This window comes from Varanus komodoensis, unplaced genomic scaffold, assembly GCF_004798865.1.
Source record: "Varanus komodoensis strain SLA01 unplaced genomic scaffold, ASM479886v1 scaffold59_1, whole genome shotgun sequence".
In the NCBI taxonomy this organism is placed as follows: Eukaryota; Metazoa; Chordata; class Lepidosauria; order Squamata; family Varanidae; genus Varanus; species Varanus komodoensis.
In genome coordinates this window covers 318,951-342,360 of record NW_025336221.1, presented here as the reverse complement: position 1 = coordinate 342,360, position 23,410 = coordinate 318,951, and the positions used below count along the sequence as shown (strand labels likewise).

The following is a 23,410-nucleotide window of genomic DNA, read 5'->3' as shown; positions in this document are numbered from 1 at the left end:
TGCACAGTTTGACAAGATGTGGGCATTTCCATAACCAAAGCCACAACAGGAAATCAAACAATAGCCAGAGGCAACAAAACATGTTGGCCAGATTCTGTCCAATCCTGGTCTAAATTTCCTAAAGGAGTTGGGGCCTTCCCAGAAGTAACCAGTTTATGCTTATAGTACATAGATTTTGGTGAAGTCTTTGTGCTGCCAGGTAATGTCTGATAGCTAGGCAATCTATGGGAATAGGGAAGAATGCCACCTATCACCCACCAGATTTTGCTTTGAAGGAAACCAAGTCCACAAAAGTTTATGCTGCAATAAAGTTTTTTTAGGTGCCACAGATCTATGATTTTGCTACAACAGATTAAGACAGCCTTGAAAAGGTATCAGTAATCATCCAGCACTGTAAACTAGCACTGTAAACTAGTACAGAATTGAAACACATTGTTTTCCAAAGAACTAATTGGGCAGAGCAGGTAGATAACAGAAGGTGCAGGAGCCTCTTCTACCTTGACTTTACTGCTGCCTTTACTGCAGGATGATCAAATGCATTCAATCTGGCACCCTTGAATCCTTCCTATCCTCAAACTAAAGGCAACATCCATGTCCAAATCTTTTTAAGTGTTTTAACTGTCAGTAATAATACTGGACAGATAAACCATTCTGTATTGCAGGCGGCAAGATTGAAATATATAGGTTTTTGATTATGAGAATTACCACAAAAACATTTATATACCATCCTGCTTCCTCTTGCAAGGAACCCAAGGTGGCTTACAAGGTTATCTTTTCCATTTTATCTGCACAATATCCCAGTGAGGTAGGTCGGGCTGAGAGTCTGTGGCTGGCCTTGTCACCCAATTAGAAGCAATTTTTAAACATTAAGGTGATAGTGGAAGAACTCCACATTGTAAGTTGAGGTTGTTGTGATTGTATTGTCTGTGAGGGAGATTTGACGACAACGCTGCAGGGTGTGATGCAGAGGTATCTCTGGTCAAAAGACACCTCTCAGGTTACAATAAGCATTTTAAATTGCCCTCACTATTTCTCAAGACAGATTAGGCTCGGTCCCGTTGTTTTTTTTTTTTTTTTAGCACTGGCCTTTCAATTAACAATTATTCGGTAGACCCGTGTTTTTGAAATTTTCCAAAACGTTAAAGCTGTAAATTGCAAGCACTAATCAAGAGTAAACCCCACGGAACAAAGTGGATCATGTTTCTGAACAGACACGCCTAGGCTCTCACTATAACCAGCCAATCAGACAGAAAAAAATCCTACAACTTCCAGCATTCCCCAGCCGGTATCAATGGCGTTCCAGGACTTTCTTGTGCATGAACATACGATCGCGCGCTACCAGCCGCACGAAAGAAGACGCGGCCAAAGAGATCCCACCCCTTCTCGGGGGCGGGGCGAAAAGACTTTCTGCCCCGAAACCTCGCGTGGAGAGGCTCTTCCCGCTTAGTCCTATAGGCCGTTCCCAGTGCCCATAAAGAGCCATCCAAACCGGAAACCAAGTCTGCGGCTCGGCCTGTGCGAAACGGCGCGCGGGGGGCGTGTCCGCTCTACGTCCCTCGCGCTCGTCAAATGCGGCGCAGGCGCAGTTCAGCCCGCCTCCCTTTCGGAGAGCGCCGATTTCGATAAGCGAGATGCCGCCGGGCGGCTCTCCGTGTCGCGTGAGCGGCCTTTTCTCTTTGCTCTGCATGGCCGCCAGCGGGACGCGTGGCTCCGGGTGTTCGCTGTGCGGGAGGAACCTTGGGCTCTCCAGACAGCAAAAACCTGCACGGAGGGGGCGGCTAGTGGAGCAGACGCCGCCGGATGGAGTGCGCCGACTGCACAGCCACGGCCCCGCCGGAGACCCGGGCGTGCCGGCGAGGCTTCCTGGCGCTGCCGCCGCTTCCTTGGTCGCCCAGCGGCGTCATTACGCGGCTTCTCCCAGCAGCGGTGGCAGTAGTTGCGGCGTTGGAGAGCAGCCCTGCGGGGTTCCTGAAACCCTCCTGGATATCTGTCAGAGAAGGCATTTCCTCAGGGCACCGGCGGAGGGGGGGCAGCGGCTCAGCTGGGACGCCTTCCGGGAGGGAGCCCAGCCGGGCTTCGGGCCTCTCGGGGCGAGCTTGCGGAAGAACCTGGCCGCGCAGTGGTGGGAGTCCGTGGTCCTGTTCAGGGAGCAGGTGCTGGGAGTGGAAGCCCCGCTGCATCGCCCTGCACACGCGGGCGGCGCGCCTCCGGGCGATGCCCTCCGCGTGGTGCACCCGCGAGCCCTCCGCGAAGCCCTGGAGGGCGGCGAGTTGAGCGGGCAGCAGGCGCCCGCGTTCCTGCAGAAGACTGGGGTGCTTCGGGACAGTCTTCTGCACGGTAGGTTTTCTCGTTCCGGTTAAACAGACGCACGTGGCTGGGTTGTTTGTGCTTTAAATCTGGGGCGGGAGAAGGGACTTGTTGCGAGTCTGTATCTTAATAGAGGTTATGAAAGAAATCTGTGTTAGATTTTATTGTTAGAGCAAGCATATATTTTGGATCAGGTAGGTGATTTGCTGTAAGTTAGCTAGGTATTTAACAGCAAGTAGAAAATGGCGTGTCCCATGCACACCCTGTCCATCACCCTAAATTATGTGGTTGAAATAAAAAGGAGCGTGGAGTGACCAGATGTGGATTTTTCCCCCCGGAACTACTACAAATCCTTTCTGGTACTCAGTAGTAAGTCTTGAATTCAAACCATTTGTATATGTCCTTTGCACTAGCTTGTAGATGTTGGTGAATAATTAAAAAGGAGAAAATATTTCTCACAAGCCTGAAATCTGTCCACCCTTCTTTAGATAACCTCTGAATTTTTGGCTTAAATGCTGCAGTTTTTTTCAGGATGCCATGCTAGAATAGCATGACTAGCTATTAGGATTGTTGGCTGTGCTGAACTGGTGTAGAGAAAAAAAAGTTACAACTGTAACAAATGACTTTTTGGCTTGAAGTACCTTTTGCTCATCTTAAACTTAGTGCAACAGTTGCTAGAACATGTAGTTTTACAAATCTAGCAGTCCTTCTGAACACAGTTATATGGCTATGTTATCACTCACTTCTGGCTTTTTGGAATTTTCTGTATGAAGAAGGCGTAAAGGTATGTGATTTCTAACTGATCTCTGAAAATGCAAGCACAACAGATTTTTCAAACCTATCAAATAACATCCAGGAGAGGACCTTGCTGTATAGGATAGCGATAACTAAAAAGCTGTAGTCATAAGTGTACTGAAAAGTAAAACCTGTAGTTATTTTATCCTTGCCCTGTGTATATATTTTCTCCTTTTTTAACTGGGTTGATCTACAATAACAATAAGACTTGCATGAATACTAAAACCAAAATTTATTTTTTGATAGGTGCCTTGGAACATTATGTTGAATGCCTGGAATTGGTTAACAAGAGATTGCCATTTGGGATCGCTCAGATAGGAGTATGTTTCCATTCAGTAACAAAAAATGAAAAGGAGAATTACATAAGGTACAGTAATATAGGTTCCTACATTCTTTGTACAGTATTTGTCAGCAAGTGCTAATCTCTCTGTGCTTAGTCCATTCTGGAAGAAAAATTATCACTTGCATTTTCTTCTGTTTTAAATGTTAAGTTACTGTCCTCTTGCTACTCTTTAAAGCACAGGTGAAAAGACATTGGCCTCCTTAGTATGGTACAGCGCTGCCAGAACTGCTGGACAATGGCTTGACTATTGGCTACGCCATCGGCTACAGTGGTGGAGAAAGGTATTTATTGTGATTATTATACATACATTATATTTTCGTAATGTATAAAGATGTTGGATTGTCTTTTGCAGCATCTATTTATGCCCCTTACATTGCTACTGTGGGGGTGGGGAAGCTAAGTTAGCATTTTTGGGAAAAACATACATAGGCTATTGCCCCAAACATTAATTTGATGGTAAGTAAATATGAATTTAGCAATTAAGCAGTATTTTAGTTACCAAGAATGTGATTAATTTTAAAAGAAACAATGTCAAGAAGACAGTTCAAATTGGCGAATAGTTTTGCCCTTGTAGCAATTTCAGGCTTTTGTAACTTGGGAAAGAACTGAAGGATGTGTTTTCTGTTATTGTACCACAGAAGATCAATACCATGTATGAACAAGTGGCTTAGTAAAAATCATTGTGCACTAGTGACTTCTGCGGAATTGTTTGCAAGGTTTCTAAGCAAATCCTGTTTCAGTAAAGAGACAGAGTGCTTGTATTCTATTACCACAAGGTTGTATAGAATAGGTTGCATCTGATCTAAGTCATGTTCATTTCAGTAGATCTACTCTAAGGAAGACAAACATTGAATGCAACCTCTGGTTTTCACTTTATGTTCCATCTTGCTACATTGTTTTTCTTTCAATCTGTACATGATTTACCAGAATTGTAGTACTTCCTCAGTGAGGTCTCTTGGTTTCCACATTCCTAGTTTGACTTGAGAAAAAATTGAGGTATAGGCCTGCATTACTGTAAATCTCTAAGCATGTTTTCTCTGAAGTAAGTGTCCTGTGTTTATGGGTACCTACTTTTAAAATAATATTTAACTTGTATTCCACATTACTCCAAAGGACTCTGTATGGCAGCTGGTGAGAGCAGAGTCCCTCAGGGCTCAGTTCTGGGACTGATTCTGTTCAGCCTTTGTATCAGACCTAGAGAGGGGGTAACCAGTCTGCTGACCAAATTTGCAGACAGTACCAAAGTGGGAGAAGCTAGGCACTCCAGATCCAAAAGGATCTGGACAGACTGTGGAAGTGGGCAGAGGATAACAGGATGGTGTTCAGTACAGATAAGTGCCAAGTCAGGAATAGGTGGCATAGGTACAGAATGGAGGACAATGGGCTAGAGAGTGGCACTTGTGAAAGGTACGTTGGGGTAACTGTTGACAGCAGGCTAAACATAAGCCAGCAGTGTGACATGATGGTTAAGAGGGTGAAGCCTTGGACACTTAGCCAGAGGTGCGGCTTCCAAATCAAGAGGTATGCTGATACTGCTCTATAGGACTCTGGTATGCCCACACTGTGTCCAGTTCTGGGCTTCACATTATAAGAGAAGAAGGACATAGCAAATTTGGAATCATTTCAGCACAGGGTCACATTTATGGTGGCTGGATTGGAGGGGAAGCCATAGGAGATGAGATGAAGGGGACTTTTCAACTTGGAGAAGAGGCGACTCTGGGGGATTGTAGAGTGACTTACGGGTATGTGAAGGGGTGCCACAAAGTAGAGGGTTGTGACCTGGTCTTCCCTGTGGTGGAGGGAAGAACACAGTACAGCGGGGCCAAGCTAAAGGAACTGGGCTTTAGGTTGGATGCCTGGAAGTACTTCCTGGAATATGGAATGGGCTTCTACAGGAGGTGGTCGAGGGCCAATCAGTGAGGGCATTCAAAGAAAGATTGGACAGCCACATGTTGGACATTAGATGAACAAAGCTGACTTGTGCTGGGAGTCAGTCTTGATGGCCAAGGAGGTCCCTTCCGACTTCCTATGTTACGACGTTTCTATATTTCAGCCAGGTAGGCTTAGATTGCCAGAATTAGTCAATATGTCATGCTTCTGAACCATTCCTTGACATTAGATAGCATTAGGACCTTAATCTGAAATTGCAGGTTAATGTGTGTTCCAGTACTGAAGCAGCAGTATCAAATAAGCAGTTTTCAGCAAGATTGCAGCAGGAAAGGAATGAGTTAAACATCCCCTCCTGTCTGCTGGGAGCCTAATAATTATTTCCAAGTTGCAGCTGTTTGCATTTTTAAAAAAGTTCATGTTAAATGTAAGGACACAATAACACCTTTAGTTAGCCCTTGAAACGCAATAAAAGCACAGATAGGCCTGCCTGTATTTCTTCCAGCGTGACAATGAATCTTTCAAACTAAAAAGGCAGTCAATTTTCAGCTTCATAGGGCAGGTCCTATGATTCGTAGCCAGCACAGTCAATAGTGAGTGATGATGGGAGCTGTAGTCCATTTGTGCCATAGAGAATACGATTCATAATGCACATACCATGCTAATGATGAGACTGGAATGGGCATAATCTGTACACTCACATCTTTATATCACCTTTCTGTAGTTTGCAATAAGCCCATCCAACTTCAGCAGTGGGGATTATCATGAAGAAGGAAGAAGAAGAATCAATTTGTATTACAGCTTTCCTTGGGGAAAGGAAATAATCGAAACTTTGTGGATGCTAGGAGATAATGAACTGCTACAGATGTATCCAGGAAATGAATCTAGCTTGCATGTGAGTTTTAATAAAGAGTTCATTTAACTGAATCAGAGTTCCAGAACCAGACAGCTCTGATGGAATAAACAAGACTGTTTCCAAAATAGAGGCAATGGGTTAAGTTAGACATCACTCTTGCTGGGCTTTTTTGCCTTTCTTCCCACCTCCAGCCCTCCAAAGCTGTTCTGGAGAGTTCTTCATTCCACTAGAACAGACTTGGCGGGTGTTGTAGGGAGAAGGAAAATCAATTCCACCTTTCCATTTTGCAGATGTGTATTGTCTCCAGCCCATTCTAAACTGAATACTAAGGGTTTGTTTTTATGTTGCTCCTCTGTTCTGGGAGCTGAAATTCATGCCCATTCTCTAGTCATAGTCACTGGGTGGCACTGTCACAGCAGTAAAGCAGGTGGGGGTGAGGGGCAATTAAGTACAGAGCCTCTTTGGAAAGGAACAGATGAAATATATAGGCTGTGCTTCTCATACACTCAAGCTTCTCTAGAAACATTTTGAACTTATGTTCTCCATCTTTATTTTCTGAGACCACTTTAAATTGTGTCTTCATGGCATGATGCTGAAATAGAAGTGCTGCATTTTTTTTGAAGTACCTGAGTGTGCATCTTGATATTTCTTTTTCAGGGTCGAGATGGGAGGAAAAATGTTGTTCCTCATATCCTGTCTGTGAGTAGCGATCTGGACAGTGGAGTGTTAGCCTATCTCTGTGATGGCATGCAGTTGGCTGAAAATGCCTCAGCAAGGAAGAAAGTTTTTCAGAGAAAGGTGATCTTCCTCTTTGAATAATTAAAACACTGAGACTACCTGCTACTAAAACACAGTGACCACGTTGCTACACAGAGCTGAAAATCAATGCATTTAAGAATACACGAGTTCTCCATAGGTTTGTGTCTAGCAATGTATCTTTCTTGAAGATTTCATTGGTAATGCCAAGTCCTTGCCTTAGGCTTCCATTTATATGTGTTTAAAAATATACATGAAGTTTGAATACTGTCTTGTTTTTCTAGTTCTGAAATAATTGTTACTGATTTTCCTCTTGGGTTTTTTTTTTCTTTTTTGCAATGTTGCATTCAGGTACTTAAGCTTCACCCATGCTTGACACCATTCAAAGTATCTTTGGATCTGGGAAAGGGCCCCACAACAGAGTTGAGACAGGTGAGGTATGGAAGAAAGAGCTTTTACTTTTATTCCTCATGCAGTTGTTTAAATGGAGTCAACAAAACTTTCGTTTCATTTGGCTCAAACACTGCATCTGATCCTTTTGTTCTAGTTGTAATGGCAGACAAAAACTCTTCTTCTGTGTAACAGTACATCAGAATCTACCATTTGTGCTCTAGAATGTTTCCAATAATTTCATTGCAATAGGCTGAATCTAGTTTCACATATTGCCTTCTAATCCAGAGAAGGCAACTTGCTTGGAAACAAGTTTTCTTCTACCTTCCTCTTTTGACAGCAGCTTGCTGCATATGAGTGTCTCTTTTACAACCAGGTCATCTCTAGAAAGGTTTTACTTTTGCACTAAGAAACGTTTCCATCACTTATTAGTCACACAGGAGAAAGGGAGTTCTTGAATAGAGAGAGCACATACCTCCCAAAAAGAAAAGATGACAGATGTAAACCCTTCACACTACCCAGTGGAGGAGGGGAAAAGTGGATGCTTGGACCGAGTGTCCCCACTTCATTCTTACTCCATATATTTATTATGTATTATTTATTTTGCTCTCTCATCTTGCTACATGGGCAGAAAATTGGGAGCCCCACAGTGGGTGTGCTGTATTTCTCTTTCTTGGGACTGCAACCATAGAATTTGCACACATAGCAACAAATCATGAATGGAATTTCTCTGCTTCCAGAAAGTGTCTTAAATGTCTTTATGTCATTAATGTCAAACAAAAACCCACTCATTAAAGATTTGTTTCCATTTTTAATGCTTCAAGCAGGTGACCATATTTTTCTTTCAAAGGTGTGCCAGGAATTGTACAAGGAGTTGTTAGAAAATGGAATTTCTGTTTGGCCTGGATATCTTGACACCATGCAGTCATCAATGGAGGAGTTGTATGCAAAGTAAGAAAGAAACTGTGCTATGATATAAAACTCATTTAGAAACCAGGTATTAAAAACCTGGAGCTTTCTGTCAGGTCAAATAGTACATTTTCACTTGATTATCTTTTAAAGATGCCAATGTAATTACTGCAGTAATTATCTTGTCAAAGTGCGTTTGAATTGTGTTTCTTACAGTTATTCAGGTTTCACTTGCCCTCTGAAAATGATCAGGATTGCTTTCACCTAAAGTCCTACCTTAAGATTACTTTAGCATCAGTTGTCAATAAAACTGTCATGGATTTCCACACACTTTCTCAGCTATGGGCAGCTGTCCTAACCATTTTATGGCTGCTGTGCCTAGTCCACCAACTGGTATAATCCTGTGCTGCTGTTCTTAGATGGGAAACGGCACACACAATAATACCTTGGCTATATGCATGTGTGCACTTTGTCCTGTTCTTAAAGGAACAAGGATAGCATAATGGGGGGAGAACAGGATAGTAAATTATGGCTAGGAAAGAAATGGCAATTTACTATTCATCTGTTCTTGGAGGTAAATGGCACATTGCACTTATACAGTACTCTTAGGGCACAAACAACTAGGATGATCCTGTGGAGGTGAAAGGTGCCTCCATACGTCTCTCACTCCACAAAGTGCTTAGATTTGTGCTCTTTCGGCTAAGTATGGCACTCTGAAACACTTTGAATAAAAAAATCCTATGGCCATCTAGATGCAGTCTGGCAACCATAGGATAACATTGCCCATTGCTCCAATAAGAGGTTGACATTGTGAGTAAAACTAACAGGGTTAACTGTAGCAACACAGATCTTTGGAAGCAACCTCAACATAATAGTTGGCTAAATGAAAAATCCTCTTTTCACAAGAGGTAGTTAATCTCATAATTGCAAACATTTGTGGAAATTAAGAAACTTAGAAAAGTAGTATATTCTTGGTTTTTTTAAGTACAGCACTGTTCTCTAGTGCAGGGGTGGGTAGAGGGCAGGTCTGGATCTACAGGTAGATCTAGTGATTTGTAGTAGAGGGGCAAGAATTTCTGATTCTTATTAGTTAATAACAAACTGACTATTGCTGTGCCCTAAACCTTACAGAAATGAAGAAAGCTTGAGGGGATGGTAACCAGGAATTGAGTTTTATGTTGAAGAACAAGCAACTGCATTCAGTTCTGATATTCAAAATCTATTTATATACCATGTGTGTGTGAACACTTTCCAATAAACTGTCAGTATAATTTATGGTATGCAATAAAACTATAGCTGTTCTGGCTGGGTCATACCTCAAGGAAAGCATGAAGTGCAGATCTTAACTATACACCTGAGGAACAAAACTGAGGGTGTCTGTTGAATGTTGATCAGAAGTGTATTCCAGTGATCCAGTGACCCATTAAATATTCTGTGGTGAATCTCAGGATCATGTGCCATTCATTATCGCATCTACACCATCTGAGCACCACAGAGACTAGGTGCAAACATGAACAGCAATGTGCTCCCTAAATCAGTCTGGTCCCAAGTTGTCTGCAGCTTTATATTGTTAACAGCAAAACCTAAAACCATGACCCAGTGACTTACTGGCAGCCAGTGTAGTCACCAGAGGTATGACCTGTGCTGAAACGAGGCTCCATGAGCTTCATGGGCATGTTCTGTACTGGCTGTAGTTTTGGGGCCAAGTCCAGGGATAGTCCTGCAGAAAGCATGTTGCAGTAATCTAGAGTTGAGGTTACCGGAGCCTGCACCACTGTGGTCCAGGGATGGCTGTAGCTCATGAAAGGATGAAAGCTCTGAAACATGCTCCATCTGAGCCTCCAGTGACAAATGTGAGTTTAGGAGCTGTGCCACTCTATGCACGTGTTCCTAAAGAAAATGTGCAGACCCATCCAAGACAGGCAACTGTCCTGCTTCCCAGACTTCTGACTCACCAACACACAGTGCTTACGTCTTGCCAGGATTCAAACTCAATTTATCGGCCATTCATCCAGCCCCATGGTGCAGTGAAGTATCAGTCCAGAGCCTCTATAGCCCCAGCTGAATCAGGTGTTATGCCAAAGTATAGCTGGCTAGCATCTCAGTCCAGAACCCAGGTGATGTTTCCCAGCAGCTTCGTATAGGTCCTGCACATCACTGAACAAGAATAGTGTCCCACTGCATCTGCATAATATAAGTGCTTGGGGACTGAAAATTCCTGAGCTCAGAATTCTTGGACTGCAGGCTCCAGTTGGTGGATCTTGACATCCTAGTAAAAATTGAAGAAGATTCTGCAAGTCTCTCCGCCTCTGATGTAGCAGATTGTTAAAGCATATCTTTCTAATACAGAGACTTGTTCTGCTACTGCATATGGTTCACACTTGTTCTTTGTTTACAGGTATGATGAAATGAGTGTTCTTTTCACAGTCATGTTCACTGACACGACGCTAGAGAACGGTGTGATCCAGCTGAGAAGCAGGGACACCAGCATGAAAGAAATGATGCACATATCTCGATTAAAGGACTTTTTAACAAAGTATATTTCAGCAGCTAAAAATGTCTGATATAAAGTCAATAAAGACAATTTTTTAAATCTTCTGTCTGAATAGTTCTTCCCTACTCCTTACAGTGAAAGCCAGGAAGGCTGAGCTCTGATGCCCTTCTTTGTTTGCTGTGGGCACTCACTGGGAGCGTGAGATAGGATAGTAGCTGGTAGAGAGGGAGATGAGCCCAGCAAATGGAAGCCCACATTCACCATGATGTTATAGGACCATATCTCAAGTAAACAGGAGTAAGCAAGCCAAATTATGCTTCTCTTCAGAGATTGCCATTAACCTAAAAAAGAACTACTCTGTCACAATATATTAGCATCTTTAGATAGAAAGGATTAAAGTATTGTTGCTCAACGCATCTTGTCTTTCTCTGTACCACATGCTTGTCGGTTATGGGTGGGTTATGTCCAGTTACACTGCTATCAGCTGAAAGTGAGGCATTCCAAACTGTACTTTGCCAAATTAATTGTGTCCATTTGCAAAATAAAAATGTATAAATGACATAATCTGAAATCTCGTCTGTATAATTAGTTTTGCATTCTGTTTGTGCAAAAAAGTAAGTCCATTGGGAAATTAGTAAAATTGCTATTTGTTGCTTTGATTTCTGTTGGTCCTATTCAGATTTTATTGAAATCACACAGCAGATTGGAGACAAATTAGTTACAGGTAGTTTAGAACTCCTGGTAAAAGCTGCTTTGTTTTTGATTGTATTATGATGAGAGGACAGGTATCAGGTCTGAGTTCTGTAGAGACACAAAACCAGAGGTAAGATCTTTTAAAATGAATATTTCAAAGCTACAATATTGGACAGTAACTAATATAATTGACCTATTGCACATTAAATTATGTTTACATGATACAGTTAGGTGGATGTTGAGGCAGCGACTGCAGGAATTTATTTGTAAGACATGCTGTCTGAAATTTTGAGAAAATAGAGGTCTTTACTGACTCGGCATTCATAGAGGATATGAGAGTACTTGTTTTGTTTAGAATTTGTTATGTACCATATCATGGGTTTGTTTTCCAAGATATTGCACAGGATTGGAAACTGATTTGAAAGATACTCCTATGGTATCTGAGATGCTCTCTCAGGGGCCATAGGATAGCATGGGGCATGAGGAGGTTAAAATTGGGCGGGCAGGTCAGAAGCAGCTCAGCAACCTGGGCCTCTTTGTTTCCTGACATGTCCTGGAACTATACCAGCCTTCAATACCGGCAAGTCAAGTCTTGCCCAGTGGAGGTAATGGGAGTAGGGAAATGGCTGTTCCTTCTACCTTCCACCATGGGTAAAACAAGCTTAGGAAATGGCAGTTCCTAAGTGTCATAATAAACCATATTTTCCTTCAGAGCAAGTTAGTTCAAGCATTGATGTAATGCTAAGTCATGATCTATAGCTAGATCAAGCTTTGTACAATCCAGTTAACACAAATAAGTAAACCTTTGTGATTCCTGTTCAGTAGGGGTGGAGAACCTAGGGAAAAAACACACAGAAAAGGTCTCCCAGGCCATCTAGTCTGACCCCCTGGCTCCTGCTGGCTCTGCTCATGTAATCCTAACATAGTCCTAGTTGGCATTGGCAGTGGTGAGGGCTTATGGGAGTTATGGGACAAAAACATCTTAAGAACCATAGGTTAAATAGGTTCTTGCTCAGAACCTCCCATGAGCTGTGCTACTACCTGCCTTTTGGCAGCATAAGAAGAACTGGCACCTGCCACCTGAAATTGGTGATAAATTGCTTCAATGGCTTACTAGGAAGGAATCAAGTTAAATTTGTAATTAATAAACAGTTACAATTTGTGGCCAATTTTCTTCCCTGACCTTTTGGTGGCAGCAAGTGCTACAGGCATCCTTGCTCTATAAAGGAAGAGTGGCATGAACAGAACAAAAAGAAAAGCCTACCTCTTTTATCTTCTGATGATAACTTCAGCGTAGGTCACTGTAGATTCCTCACTTTGGATGACTAGAGCAATTAGAAACAGGCAATGTGGGTAAGTATAAAGAAAGTGCTGTGGATGGGACTCTAAAATTAACTTTTGGATCTTGGTTGAAAGATCCTTGGGCCATTTAAGAACTGCTGCACATGAAGTCACAGAACTATTCAGAATAGGGACATAGAAATAGGTTCCTCTACTTTGTTGTTTTGGGTAGGTACCTTTCAACTTCTTTTGACCTTAACCTTCCAAATCCTAAACTTCAAACTTCATTCATTGCAAGCTCAGTTATGGAGAGCTCTCAATTGCAGCTTTTAAATTGTCCTTTTATTATTAAAAGTAACCATTGTATGCTATATTGGTACTGGCCATGAAAACTTTTAAATTATTCATATAAAAATTCCAAAATCTAGAGCGAATGGTATGTCTATCAGTCTATGTTTTCATTCAACTTTTCTGTTTAGCCAGAAATGGATTCTTCTTATTTGACTTGAGCCTAGAATCTACTCATTTGACTTGGGAAGTACCGCTAAGGAGGAGTCATGAGGCTAAGGGTACAATCTTAAGCAGGTTTCCTTCAACCACTTTCATTTATCGTCTTCATCCCACATAATGAAGTGAATTTTTCACTCCAAGCTCAATTTTTGTTGTATAATTTTCATATAAACAGTCCTATAGTCTAGTCCAGGGGTCAGCAACCCATGGCTCTGGAGCTGCATGTGGCTCTTTCAGCCCTCTGCTGCAGCTCCCTGTTGCTCAAAATATGCATCACAACCGCCAATGTGCGACACCTGCCGGCATACGATTTATTGAGCTTTTTGACCACCGGTAGGCCAACCATGGATAAATCCAAGAAAAAAACGGTTTCAGAAGAAAACAGAACATTTAATGATATGTGGGCAGATTCATTTGCTTTCACTGCTGACGAGACTGGTTTGCCAGTATGCTTAATATGTGGTGAGAAACTGGGAAACAACAAAAAGTTGAATGTTGCAAGACATTTCCAGAATAAATGCACAGCCTTTGCTGAAAAATATCCGGATGGAGATGAGAGGGAAAAAAAGCCATTTCGGAACTGATACAGAAGGTTGATCTGAGCAAAAATCATCTCAAAAAGTGGATTAAGTCTGCAAATCCAACTCCATATGCTAGTTTTGTGGCCACTCAGGAAATAGTCAGGCACGGGAAGCCGTTCACAGATGGAGATTATATAAAAGAATCATTCACTGATTTCATAAATGCAACACACTATAGTTTTTTATACACAGCATAAAAGTAAAAAATGATCTATACAGTGTTATCTTCATTTTAGATATCAGAAGGGTTTCACCCATTCCTGTCCATTTAGTTCAATGATTCCTAAGATGTCGATGTTCAGTCTTGTCATCTCTTGTCTGACTACATCCAGCTTGCCTTGATTCATGGATCTTACATTCCAGGTTCCTATGGAGTATAGATCTTTACAGCATCGGACTTTCCTTTCACCACCAGATACATTGGCAACTGAGTGTCCTTTTGGCTCTGACCCAGTCACTTCATTCTTTCTGGTGCTACTAGTACTAGCCCTCTGCTCTTCCCCAGTAGCATGGGGCTCATCTTCCGGCGTCATATCTTTTTGCCTTTGGTACTGTCCATGGGGTTTTCATGGCAAAGATACTGGAATGGGTTGCCATTTCCTTCTCCAGTGGATCATGTTTTGTCAGAGCTCTCTGCTATGTCCTGTCCGTCTTGGGTGGCCCTGCACAGCATAGCTCATAGTTTCATTGAGCTACGCAAGCCCCTTTGCCACGACAAGGCAGTGATCCATGAAGGAGCTAATCTCCCAGTTATCAAATGGCTAATCTCCCAGTTATCTTCACTGCGAGTAATCTATCACTAGGTCATCTGCTAGCAATAGAGGGTGTTTGAGGATTGTCTGCTTCTGGGTACAGGCTTAATTGGGTGTCCTTCAGAAATGAAAATCCTATAGAAATAGAGAAGTGTGTGCATGCACTCACAGATACTTGTGGGAAAGTTTCTCTTAGCCAGTGATGAAACAGTCAAATTAGCAGTAGTGTGATTTTGACTGTTGGTATCCTTGTTGTAATACCACCTACCAAAATATCCATATGTTTGTTTCACTAGATTTGTTTTTCTCAAGCAAACACAGTATGCACACAATGGTTTGTTCCACTTATAGAAGACAAGACAGACTTTACCATTTCCGTTGTTTTCCATATTTGCCATAACGTTGAAATACACAATTTCTTCATTTTTTCTGTACGCTGAATGACATGCAAGAGGAAAATGCATGAAAAAGTAAGTTAGGTGGCATTTCTGGTCTGCATAAGCCGCCATAAGTGGAAATAAAACTTTTCAAACTCTATTGATCCTGCCAATTTACATGGATTAGCATATATTTGTATATGCTATGTCAGAATTCAGACTCTTAAAAAACCTGTACAGTTTCAACCAAGCAGAATTTGCAAGTAGCAAGCAGAATTAGCCTAGCTTCTTTAAGACATTGTATTGGGAGAACAGTGAACAGCACAGGGAAATACTGGCAAATTGTTTTCATCAACAAAAACTTTGAAAGATAAATTAAAAACACTAGTAGCAAGGTGCTTACCCCAACCCCTCCTGCCAAAAATCTATTTATAAACTTTTGTTCAGAACTCTTTAACTGTGGCTGTAACATGTCAGGGCAGGAATGGATGTGTTTTTTCCCCAGGTTAACTTTCTCCATCTAGATATACCACAGAGGCCATTTTTAATGATGCCTTTGCAGAGTGATATAATCAAAAAGTGATATGCAATTAGTGCTATGGAAAAAATAAAATAATAAATTGAAACCCCTTTAAAAAAGGACTGTTATTGTTAAGCCTTATTGTTTGCTCATTTTACAAATACGAAAGCCATTCTTACCCTGATCCCGTTGATTTTCCCACCAATGTGTTGTATTTGCACAGCTTTCCCTCACAATGTATTGGCATGGAGCCTTTGATATGGGGTGGGTACAAAATGCCTCATGCTACATGAGCTTAGAGCCACGCCTCCCTTATCTTATTGCAATGCAGTGATAGCTTGTGCTCTCTCTTCTCAGCTACTGAATGCTGTTTGCCAAAGCTGCTCATCTTTGCCACAGCCTTAAAGTGCAGTCAAGCACTTTTGCTGCAGGGGAAGGGGTTAATTCTCCACAGGCTGAAAGGGTTGGCTGTCTAGCCATCCTGAATATTTCAATTTTTGATACTAGAATGTGTATCTTTGTCATTCTCATCATTACGGCCAGAAAACAGAACTAGGAGAGCATCACCTCTGCTTTCACCAAGTTTTGAACATACTCATGCCTGATGCTCTGTGTGGGCAGGAAGATGTCAAAAGACATTGGAGAGTCCTGTAACTATATTCCTGACAGGATAAGGCTGGGAGCGGTCACTGATTTCCTCGCAGCACCCTTTTAAAGCTCAGAACAATTCCCCCCACACAGATGCTGTAACAATATTAAAATGTGCATGCTTTATCTTTAAAGAGTAAATTCCTCTGGTGTTACCAGTATCGTCGTAAGTTGGACAGTTTTCTGAGTCTGGGTAATTTGCTGTAATGGAACGAGCAGATGCACAGGCCTTCCTTAGTTTCCCTGTAAAAAAGAAATGAAATCCCAGTGATGGGAAAAAATACATTCCTGTTAAATACTGTTTTGTTCTCTGTTACAAAGCTGTGTCTTTGGGCTCCAAATGCAGGAGCCATTAATTCATTTATTTCAATTCTATTCACACCACTCTCTTGTATATCTTAAGCTACAGAAACTAAGATCCTTCATTAAAGTAGGCTGAGGGACAGGGAGTAATCCAAGAAACCATTTGTGCCATTTTGGAAGTGAATTAAAACGATTGGGAGCACACAGAAGGTACAAGAGCCATGCAGAGCGAAACTGCCTTCTCGTGTAGTCCCTATCTTGCCTGAAAGACTCAGTTATCCTTACAGCTGGAACATTTGCTATCATGTTGCCAGTGCCAATGTGCCACTCCCTATTTATAGCAAGACGAGGCAAAAGGGGGCATTTTTGGCAGCAACCCTCAAATCAATGACAGGCCGGTTGGAACTTTCATCTTAGGGCCATTCTCCAGTCAAGTTCACTGGGTAATCTGATTATGGGCCCATATAGGAGACAGTACTAGGACAGGTGTGGAGTTGTGTTTTTCTTAGCAGAAATAACTCAAGTGGTGATTGCCTATTCTTCTTCCAGAGTACTATTTACCACTCGTGTCAGCAGCAAAATTCTTTGTCATATCCAGCAAGGGGAACAAGCTATGGATCCTACCAGTAACAGGCTACAGATACTGACTTGATCTTTGGAGGGGCAAGCAGGAAGCTTTCTAGAATTCATAGGACACAAAATGCCTCTGAGAAAAGGAGCTCCTTATTGGTCATACTTACTTGCTTTACGCCGAAAAAGGATCAGCAGCAGAATTGCTAAACCTATTATCACCAACACCAGCAACATAAGTGAAAGTAACACGATGGGTACTCCCACATTTTTCTTCTGTTCTGTCAGTGGGAGAGAATATATTTATATGAATGCTAGGTAAACAAAATAGTCACAAGCTCCTGATTTCTTGCAAAATGCAACCTGCATGGATCTGATCTGTTGGTTCTGGGGTACCTCCCATGCTGAGGCCATTTTATCCGGAGTAGCTCAGGATTTCATGGCCACCATGACAACCATGGAGCTGTTTCAGCATGTTGTCAGCCCAATGCATATTAAAGGTCACACTCTAGACCTGATTTTCTCAACTGGACAGGGATATGGTGATCTGGCAGTAAAGGGATTAACATCAATCCCTTTGTGATGGACAGATCACTTCCTTTTGATGTTTAGGGTTTCAGCCCCCTTTTCCCCTCTGCAAGGGTGAGGAACATATTAGAATGGTCTGCCCCCAGAGGCTAATGGATCCAGATGGTTTCCAGAGGGCTCTGGGGTGTGTTCTGGTTGATATGGACTGGATGAGGGCTAATAAACTGAAACGTAATCCAGATAAGATGGAGATACTGTTGGTGGGGAGTCCATCTGTCTTGCCTGTCCTGGATGGGGTTGCACTCCCCCTAAAGGACAGGTATCACAGCTTGGGGATGGTTCTGGACCCTGAGTTATCCCTGGAATTCCAGGTAGATTCGGTGGCCAGGAGCATCTTCTATCAACTTAGGCTGATATACCAGCTGCAGCCATATCTGGACAGGCAGGGCCTGGCAACAGTTATCCACACACTGGTAACCTCTCATCTAGATTATTACAATGTGCTCGAAATGGAGCTTCCCTTGAAGACGGCCCTGAAACTTCAATTGGTTCAGAACAGAGCAGCCATATGGTTAATGAGAACTGGCAGATATGACCATATATCTTCACTGGCTCCTAGTTGAGGTCTGGGTCCAATTCTAGGTGTTAACACTGGTGTTTAAAGCCCTAAACGGCTTGGGACCAGGGTATCCATTCAGAAGGCACACCTCTTCCTGTATGAGCCCACCTGGCACCTTAGATCTGCATCTGAGGCCTTTCTGAAGGGATCCCCTCTTCAGGAAGGAGGGTTGGTAACACAAAGTAGGGCCTTTTCTGCAGTGGCACCCTGACTCTGGAATGAGCTCCCCAGAGAGGTCTTCCAGGCACCTTCTTTACAGTCTTTTAGGTGCCAGGCAAAAACTTTTTTATTTCAATGGTATTTTAATTGTTAACTTGTTTAAATAGAATTTTAACTGAGGGTATGTCATTAATGAGGGGCATCTTATATTTGTTTTAATATTTTTATTCGTAATTTTTGTTTTATTTTATATTTTTCCATCCGTATTTTATTCTATTTTGTATTCTTTTTTGTATTTTATTGCTGTAACCTGCTCAGGGAGCCATATGGCTAATGGGGCAGGTTAGACATGTAATAAGTCAATAAGTCTGTCTTGGTGAAGTTGAGCACTCCCTTTAAAATGCAATTATCTCCTTTGATACGATTCTGTTTTCTTGCCAGATTTCAGTGCCTGACCTGGCACCCTCTCAAATGTTTGATATTAAATGAGGAATTCCAATCAGCACTTCTCAAGAGCATACCTAAAATCACAACTCTGTTTCTCACTTCTGCAAAATATACATACCTCTTAAGGTAAAGCTGAAACCAGAACTGTATCTGCCTTTGGTAGTATTTGTTTTGCATTTATATTCACCCAGTTCATTGATGGAGTTGATAGTGAGGTTAAATATAACTTTTTTGTGTGTCTTGCTCATACCTCCAGCATGTGTAGATTTATTTAAAAATAATACAAAGTTAATTGGCAGACAACTGTTTGAGCTGCACTCTATTGTCACATGTGCACCTAGGGTGGTTTCTGATGAGGGACTGAAGATGTGGGGATTCCTCTCAGGCTCTGAGCAAGAAGTATCCTCAGGCACTCCTGCAACAAAGAGGGAAGGTCAGTGTTCAAATGTCTCCTTGCAAGAGGCTGGATGGGTTCATGCTTCACAATAGCCTGCCCTGCAAATAAGCTATTCTGTGTAGGTTATTCATTAAACAGTCCACAGCACACCCAAGAAATGATCACATTCAGAGAGGGTTATCCTCCCTGCACTTCACGTTCCCTTCATCTCCCCGGTGGGTATCCCAGAGAACACATCTTGTCTGCCCTCCCCATTGCTTTTTGCATCACCAAGGCATACCACTAGAGGGAGTTGGTGAGACGGTTGGACTGGGTTCAAGTCACCCTTAAACATGACACTCACTGGGTGACATTGGACCACCCACTCATTCTCAGCCTAACCTACCTCACAGGGTTGTTGTTTTAATATAACTTTTTATTTTCTTAACATAAACAAATGCAGAAAAAAGAAAAGCACATACAAAACAAAATAGGCTAGAATAAACAAGGCTGCCAAGGGAATTTTAAACAAATGCAACCAATACATTCAATCCCCCAAATTTATCTATCTTTGTTCATTCAGCACTATATGGGAGTTCAGCAAAGAAGTATTAATCTGCAGATCAACAAATCTTCCAATTGCTTCAAGTCCTCTACAGCTTTTTTCCCCTTAAAAAAAAAAGACAACCCTTCACATCCCATTAGTCATATGGAGTGTAAAAAAATCGCATTTGTCATTAAACTCTTCTAGTGCTCTTCTGTTTACCTAATTGGTTAACTTTGCCATCACTGCATGTTTTGCTAGCCTATTTTTCCATTATTCATTTGTTGGGGGTTCTGATGCTTTCCATTTAGAAGCAATTGTATTCTTGCTGCAGTTGTCATATATTTAGATAATTCTGACCTATTCTCACAGGGTTGTTGTGAGCTCTGTAAGCTGCTGTGGGTTCCCCACAAGAAGAAAAAAAGGTGGGATATAAATGCAACATAATAATAGCTGAGACAAGCCCAAGTGGCACATGGAGGTGTTATCAGTGGTTTATCACATCTTTAAACAAAAGTGCAATGCCTTTTGTATATTCTCAAAATATTACATTAGCTGGGCTTCCACAAGGGTCTGAGAGGGTGTGCTTCACCTGGGCCATGTCCTTAAGGGATGGGTTGTCAAAGAGCAGCAGGGAGCTGCCCCAGGTATGGACCCTGAAGGGATGCAGAGATTTCTTTTTCACACTGCCTTCTCTTGGCAGCTGTCAAGAGGCAAAAGAAGTAAAGAAGAGCAACCCTCGTGTCCCCTGGGTACCAGCTGCCCCTGAGCCAGTCAGCATTACCTCTGCCCTAGGAGTGCTGGTGTACAGTAGCTTAGGGGTCTGACCATGTACTAAGAAAGCTTGGGGGGGAGGGTGCTGTCGAAGCAAGGCATCATCAGACTCAGTCCCATTCCTTCAGAGGGTGGGCGGGGGAGATAGTTGCCTGCTCTAGAGGACTGCTGGACCTGTTGCAAAGTCTATTACCAACCATGCATCCTTGGACAGCCTTACATGGGAAGGGGTGGTTCGAAAGATTTTAGGAGAATTAAGGAAAGCCCTGCTGGATCAGACCGAGGATCAGACTGAGTCCGGCATTGTGCTTACCGCAGCTGCCATCTAGGTGGAAGCCCACAAGCGAGCAGGTCATAAGTGCAAGAGACCCCCCACCCCACCCTTCTGCTCCCAGCAGCTGGCATCTTGAACCAAAGGAGATTATGAGGAGCCCCAAAGGGAACTCTCCAAGCTGGGAGACTGGGTATCAGAATGGGCAAATGCAGCTCAATGCTAGCAAGTGTAGAGTAATGTATGATGGGGCATCATGTATACACTGATGGGATCTGAGCCTGCAGTGACTGAGCAAGAAAGGGATCTTGGGGCAGCCGTAAATAGCTTGACGAAAGCGCTGGCCCAGTGTGCAGCTGTTGTGAAAAAGGGAAACTCCATGCTGGGCTTAATTAGGAATGGAACAGAAAATCTTACTCCCCTTATACAAATCTTTGCTGGGATCTTTCTTGAATACTGTGCTCAGTTCTCGTTGCCTACCTGTAAAAGCTGGAAAAAGTACAGAGGAGGGCAACAAAAATGATCAGGAGCTGGATCAACTTTCTGGTGAGGAGCAGCTACAAGTGGGACTGTTCAGCTTAGAAAAAAGGCAAATAAGGGGATACATGATGGGGCTGTTTTTAAAAAAAAATGTATGGTGTGGGAAAAGTTGAGAGGGAGGCACTCAAACCCAGGGCCATCACATGAAGCTGACTGGTGGGAGGTTTAGGGCAGAGAAAAGGAAGCACTTCTTCCCAATGGAAAGATGCCATCAGTGGAGTCCCACGGGGTTCTGTATTAGGACCAATGCTTTTCAACCCATTGATAAATGACCTGGAATTAGGAGTAAGTAGTGAAATGCCCAAGTTTGCTGGTGACACGAAACTTTTTAGGGTGGTGCAACACAAAAGGGGTTGTGAGGAGCTCCAAGAGATCTCTCCAAGCGGGGAGAGTGAGCCTCCAAACGGCTCGTTGAAATGCTGCCCAATACCAGCAAGGGTCGAGTAATGCGTGGTGGGCAGCTCAGTGAACTGGCAGCCCAGTGCTCAGCTCCTGTGAGGAAGCACTTCTTCACACAATGTATAGCCAAACTATGGAATTCGCTGCCCTGGAAAGTAGTGATGACCATCCATTTGGATGGCTTTAAAAAGGGGATTGGACAGATTCATGGAGGAGGAGGAGGCTGTTAGTGGCCACTAGCCTGGCCGGCCGTGTGCTGCTTCCTTCAGCAGAGGTGGCCTGCCTGCGTACACCAGCTGCCGAGGGGCTGGGCAGGCGGAGGTCCGGCGCCCATCCTGCGTGAGGGATCCTGTGGGCAGCTGGTCTGTCGCTGTGTATGGAGTGCTGGACGGGATGACCTTTGGTCTGATCCCGCATGGCTTTTTGTAGGTTTTTATTTTCTTATCAGGTGGCAGCTCTCACCATGAGGGCCCACGGTGAGATAGCATGGCCAAGAGCCACAGGTATTTCTCTCGTCTCCTTTGTGAATTTAAGACCCCCTGCAGAAATATTGAAGTGTTTGTCAACGAATCTTTTTAATTTCGCAAAGCAGCTTTGAAAGTGTGGAATTTGGAGGCGGAGGAAGAAATACTGAAAATTCCCCTGCATGCAGATTCTCTGACAGTTTGCTGGTTTGATTTAAAGCAGATGACTGGGATGGGGGAAGGGAGAGGGGAGTACCCACACATTCTGTTGCTGTTCCAAATATTTAATTCCCAAATCAAATTAACTGTTTTAGGACCATATGTAATGAAAAAGGAGCTGCTAAAAACTATATCCAAGGTCAGATCTACTTAGGGTAGATCTACTGAAATTAAGATGACTTCATTTCATTAGTGTTTCATTTTTATAGGTCTACTCAAAATAGGACTTATATTGGATACAAACCATAGTCAACAGCAATGATCAAAACAAGGCAGTGTTATAATTGAATAATAATTATTTATTTATTTATTTTTCGATTTATATCCTGCCTTTTTCCTACAAAGGGCTCAAGGCAGCTTACATCATTCTCCTCCTCCATCTTATAATTGTTTATAAATAAATAAAATTGTTTCTATTTTGCTCATCTGCAATGTACTCAGAGTAGCTTAGCACTAGAGACACAGATATATAAATGTAACCACAGAACCCATCCAATATCTTCTATGACTTAAAAATGTAATGATAAATTTTAAAACCCAATCCAAAGAGAAATCCCCAAGTAGCCAGTTTAGGTTTCTTTACGCCCCAATGCATGTTTCAGATCAAATTTAACTGCTGGTACTGTTTCTGCACAGATATTTGTAACTTATAGAAACACAAGCAATATGAATTATATTTGGGCATATACTCAAATCAAGCCTCTTTACTATGGTCTATTGAACCCATTGCATACACTAGTACAATATTTAGCTTTAATCTTACAAGTATAAACACAAGGAGAAACATACCTCTTTTACCATCAGCATCACATCCCGTGATTTGTAGACATAAATGAACTGAAAGGAGAAAATTAGTTGATTCAGATGGCAACATTCTGGACAAATGTACCATAAATCATTAGAATAGTTTTTACCGAATGCTAAAAGAAGAAACATCATGCCCGGACCTTTAGACATCTTAAACAGGAATGCAGAAGTTGGTTTGCAGAGCTGTGGTTATATCAGAGAAGTTTTGCTTTAAAGAAAGTGTTGTGCAATATGCCAGTGTAAGGAAGTTGCTCTGGAGGAAAGTTGCAGATGTTTGCGGAGAAAATTTGT

General features: G+C 42.4%; 2 protein-coding genes across 3 annotated transcripts; one reads left to right on the top strand and one right to left on the bottom strand.

Moving 5' to 3' along the window:
- Positions 1 to 1,637: 1,637 nt before the first annotated feature.
- Positions 1,638 to 10,841, top strand: POLG2 (DNA polymerase gamma 2, accessory subunit). Of its 2 annotated transcripts, none has more exons than XR_006416575.1 (8): positions 1,638 to 2,337; positions 3,349 to 3,469; positions 3,621 to 3,726; positions 6,057 to 6,227; positions 6,846 to 6,986; positions 7,296 to 7,381; positions 8,185 to 8,285; positions 10,642 to 10,841. XR_006416575.1 is itself a non-coding variant. In XM_044449560.1 (8 exons), exons 1-8 carry the CDS (start codon positions 1,686 to 1,688, stop codon positions 10,805 to 10,807), a joined length of 1,539 nt encoding a protein of 512 aa, XP_044305495.1. In that variant the 5' UTR covers positions 1,638 to 1,685; the 3' UTR covers positions 10,808 to 10,841. The 2 variants fall into 2 exon arrangements, 1 of the variants encoding a protein (XP_044305495.1); XM_044449560.1 differs by having other exon boundaries at positions 7,296 to 7,376.
- Positions 10,842 to 10,988: 147 nt separating this feature from the next.
- On the bottom strand, positions 10,989 to 23,204 carry LOC123033129. Its single transcript, XM_044449561.1, has 7 exons — positions 23,102 to 23,204; positions 18,844 to 19,140; positions 17,143 to 17,253; positions 16,256 to 16,342; positions 14,925 to 14,990; positions 12,695 to 12,755; positions 10,989 to 11,538 (listed from the first exon to the last, which is right to left on the bottom strand). Exons 1-6 carry the CDS (start codon positions 23,202 to 23,204, stop codon positions 12,700 to 12,702), a joined length of 720 nt encoding a protein of 239 aa, XP_044305496.1. The 3' UTR covers positions 10,989 to 11,538; positions 12,695 to 12,699.
- Between the last annotated feature and the right edge of the window lie 206 nt (positions 23,205 to 23,410).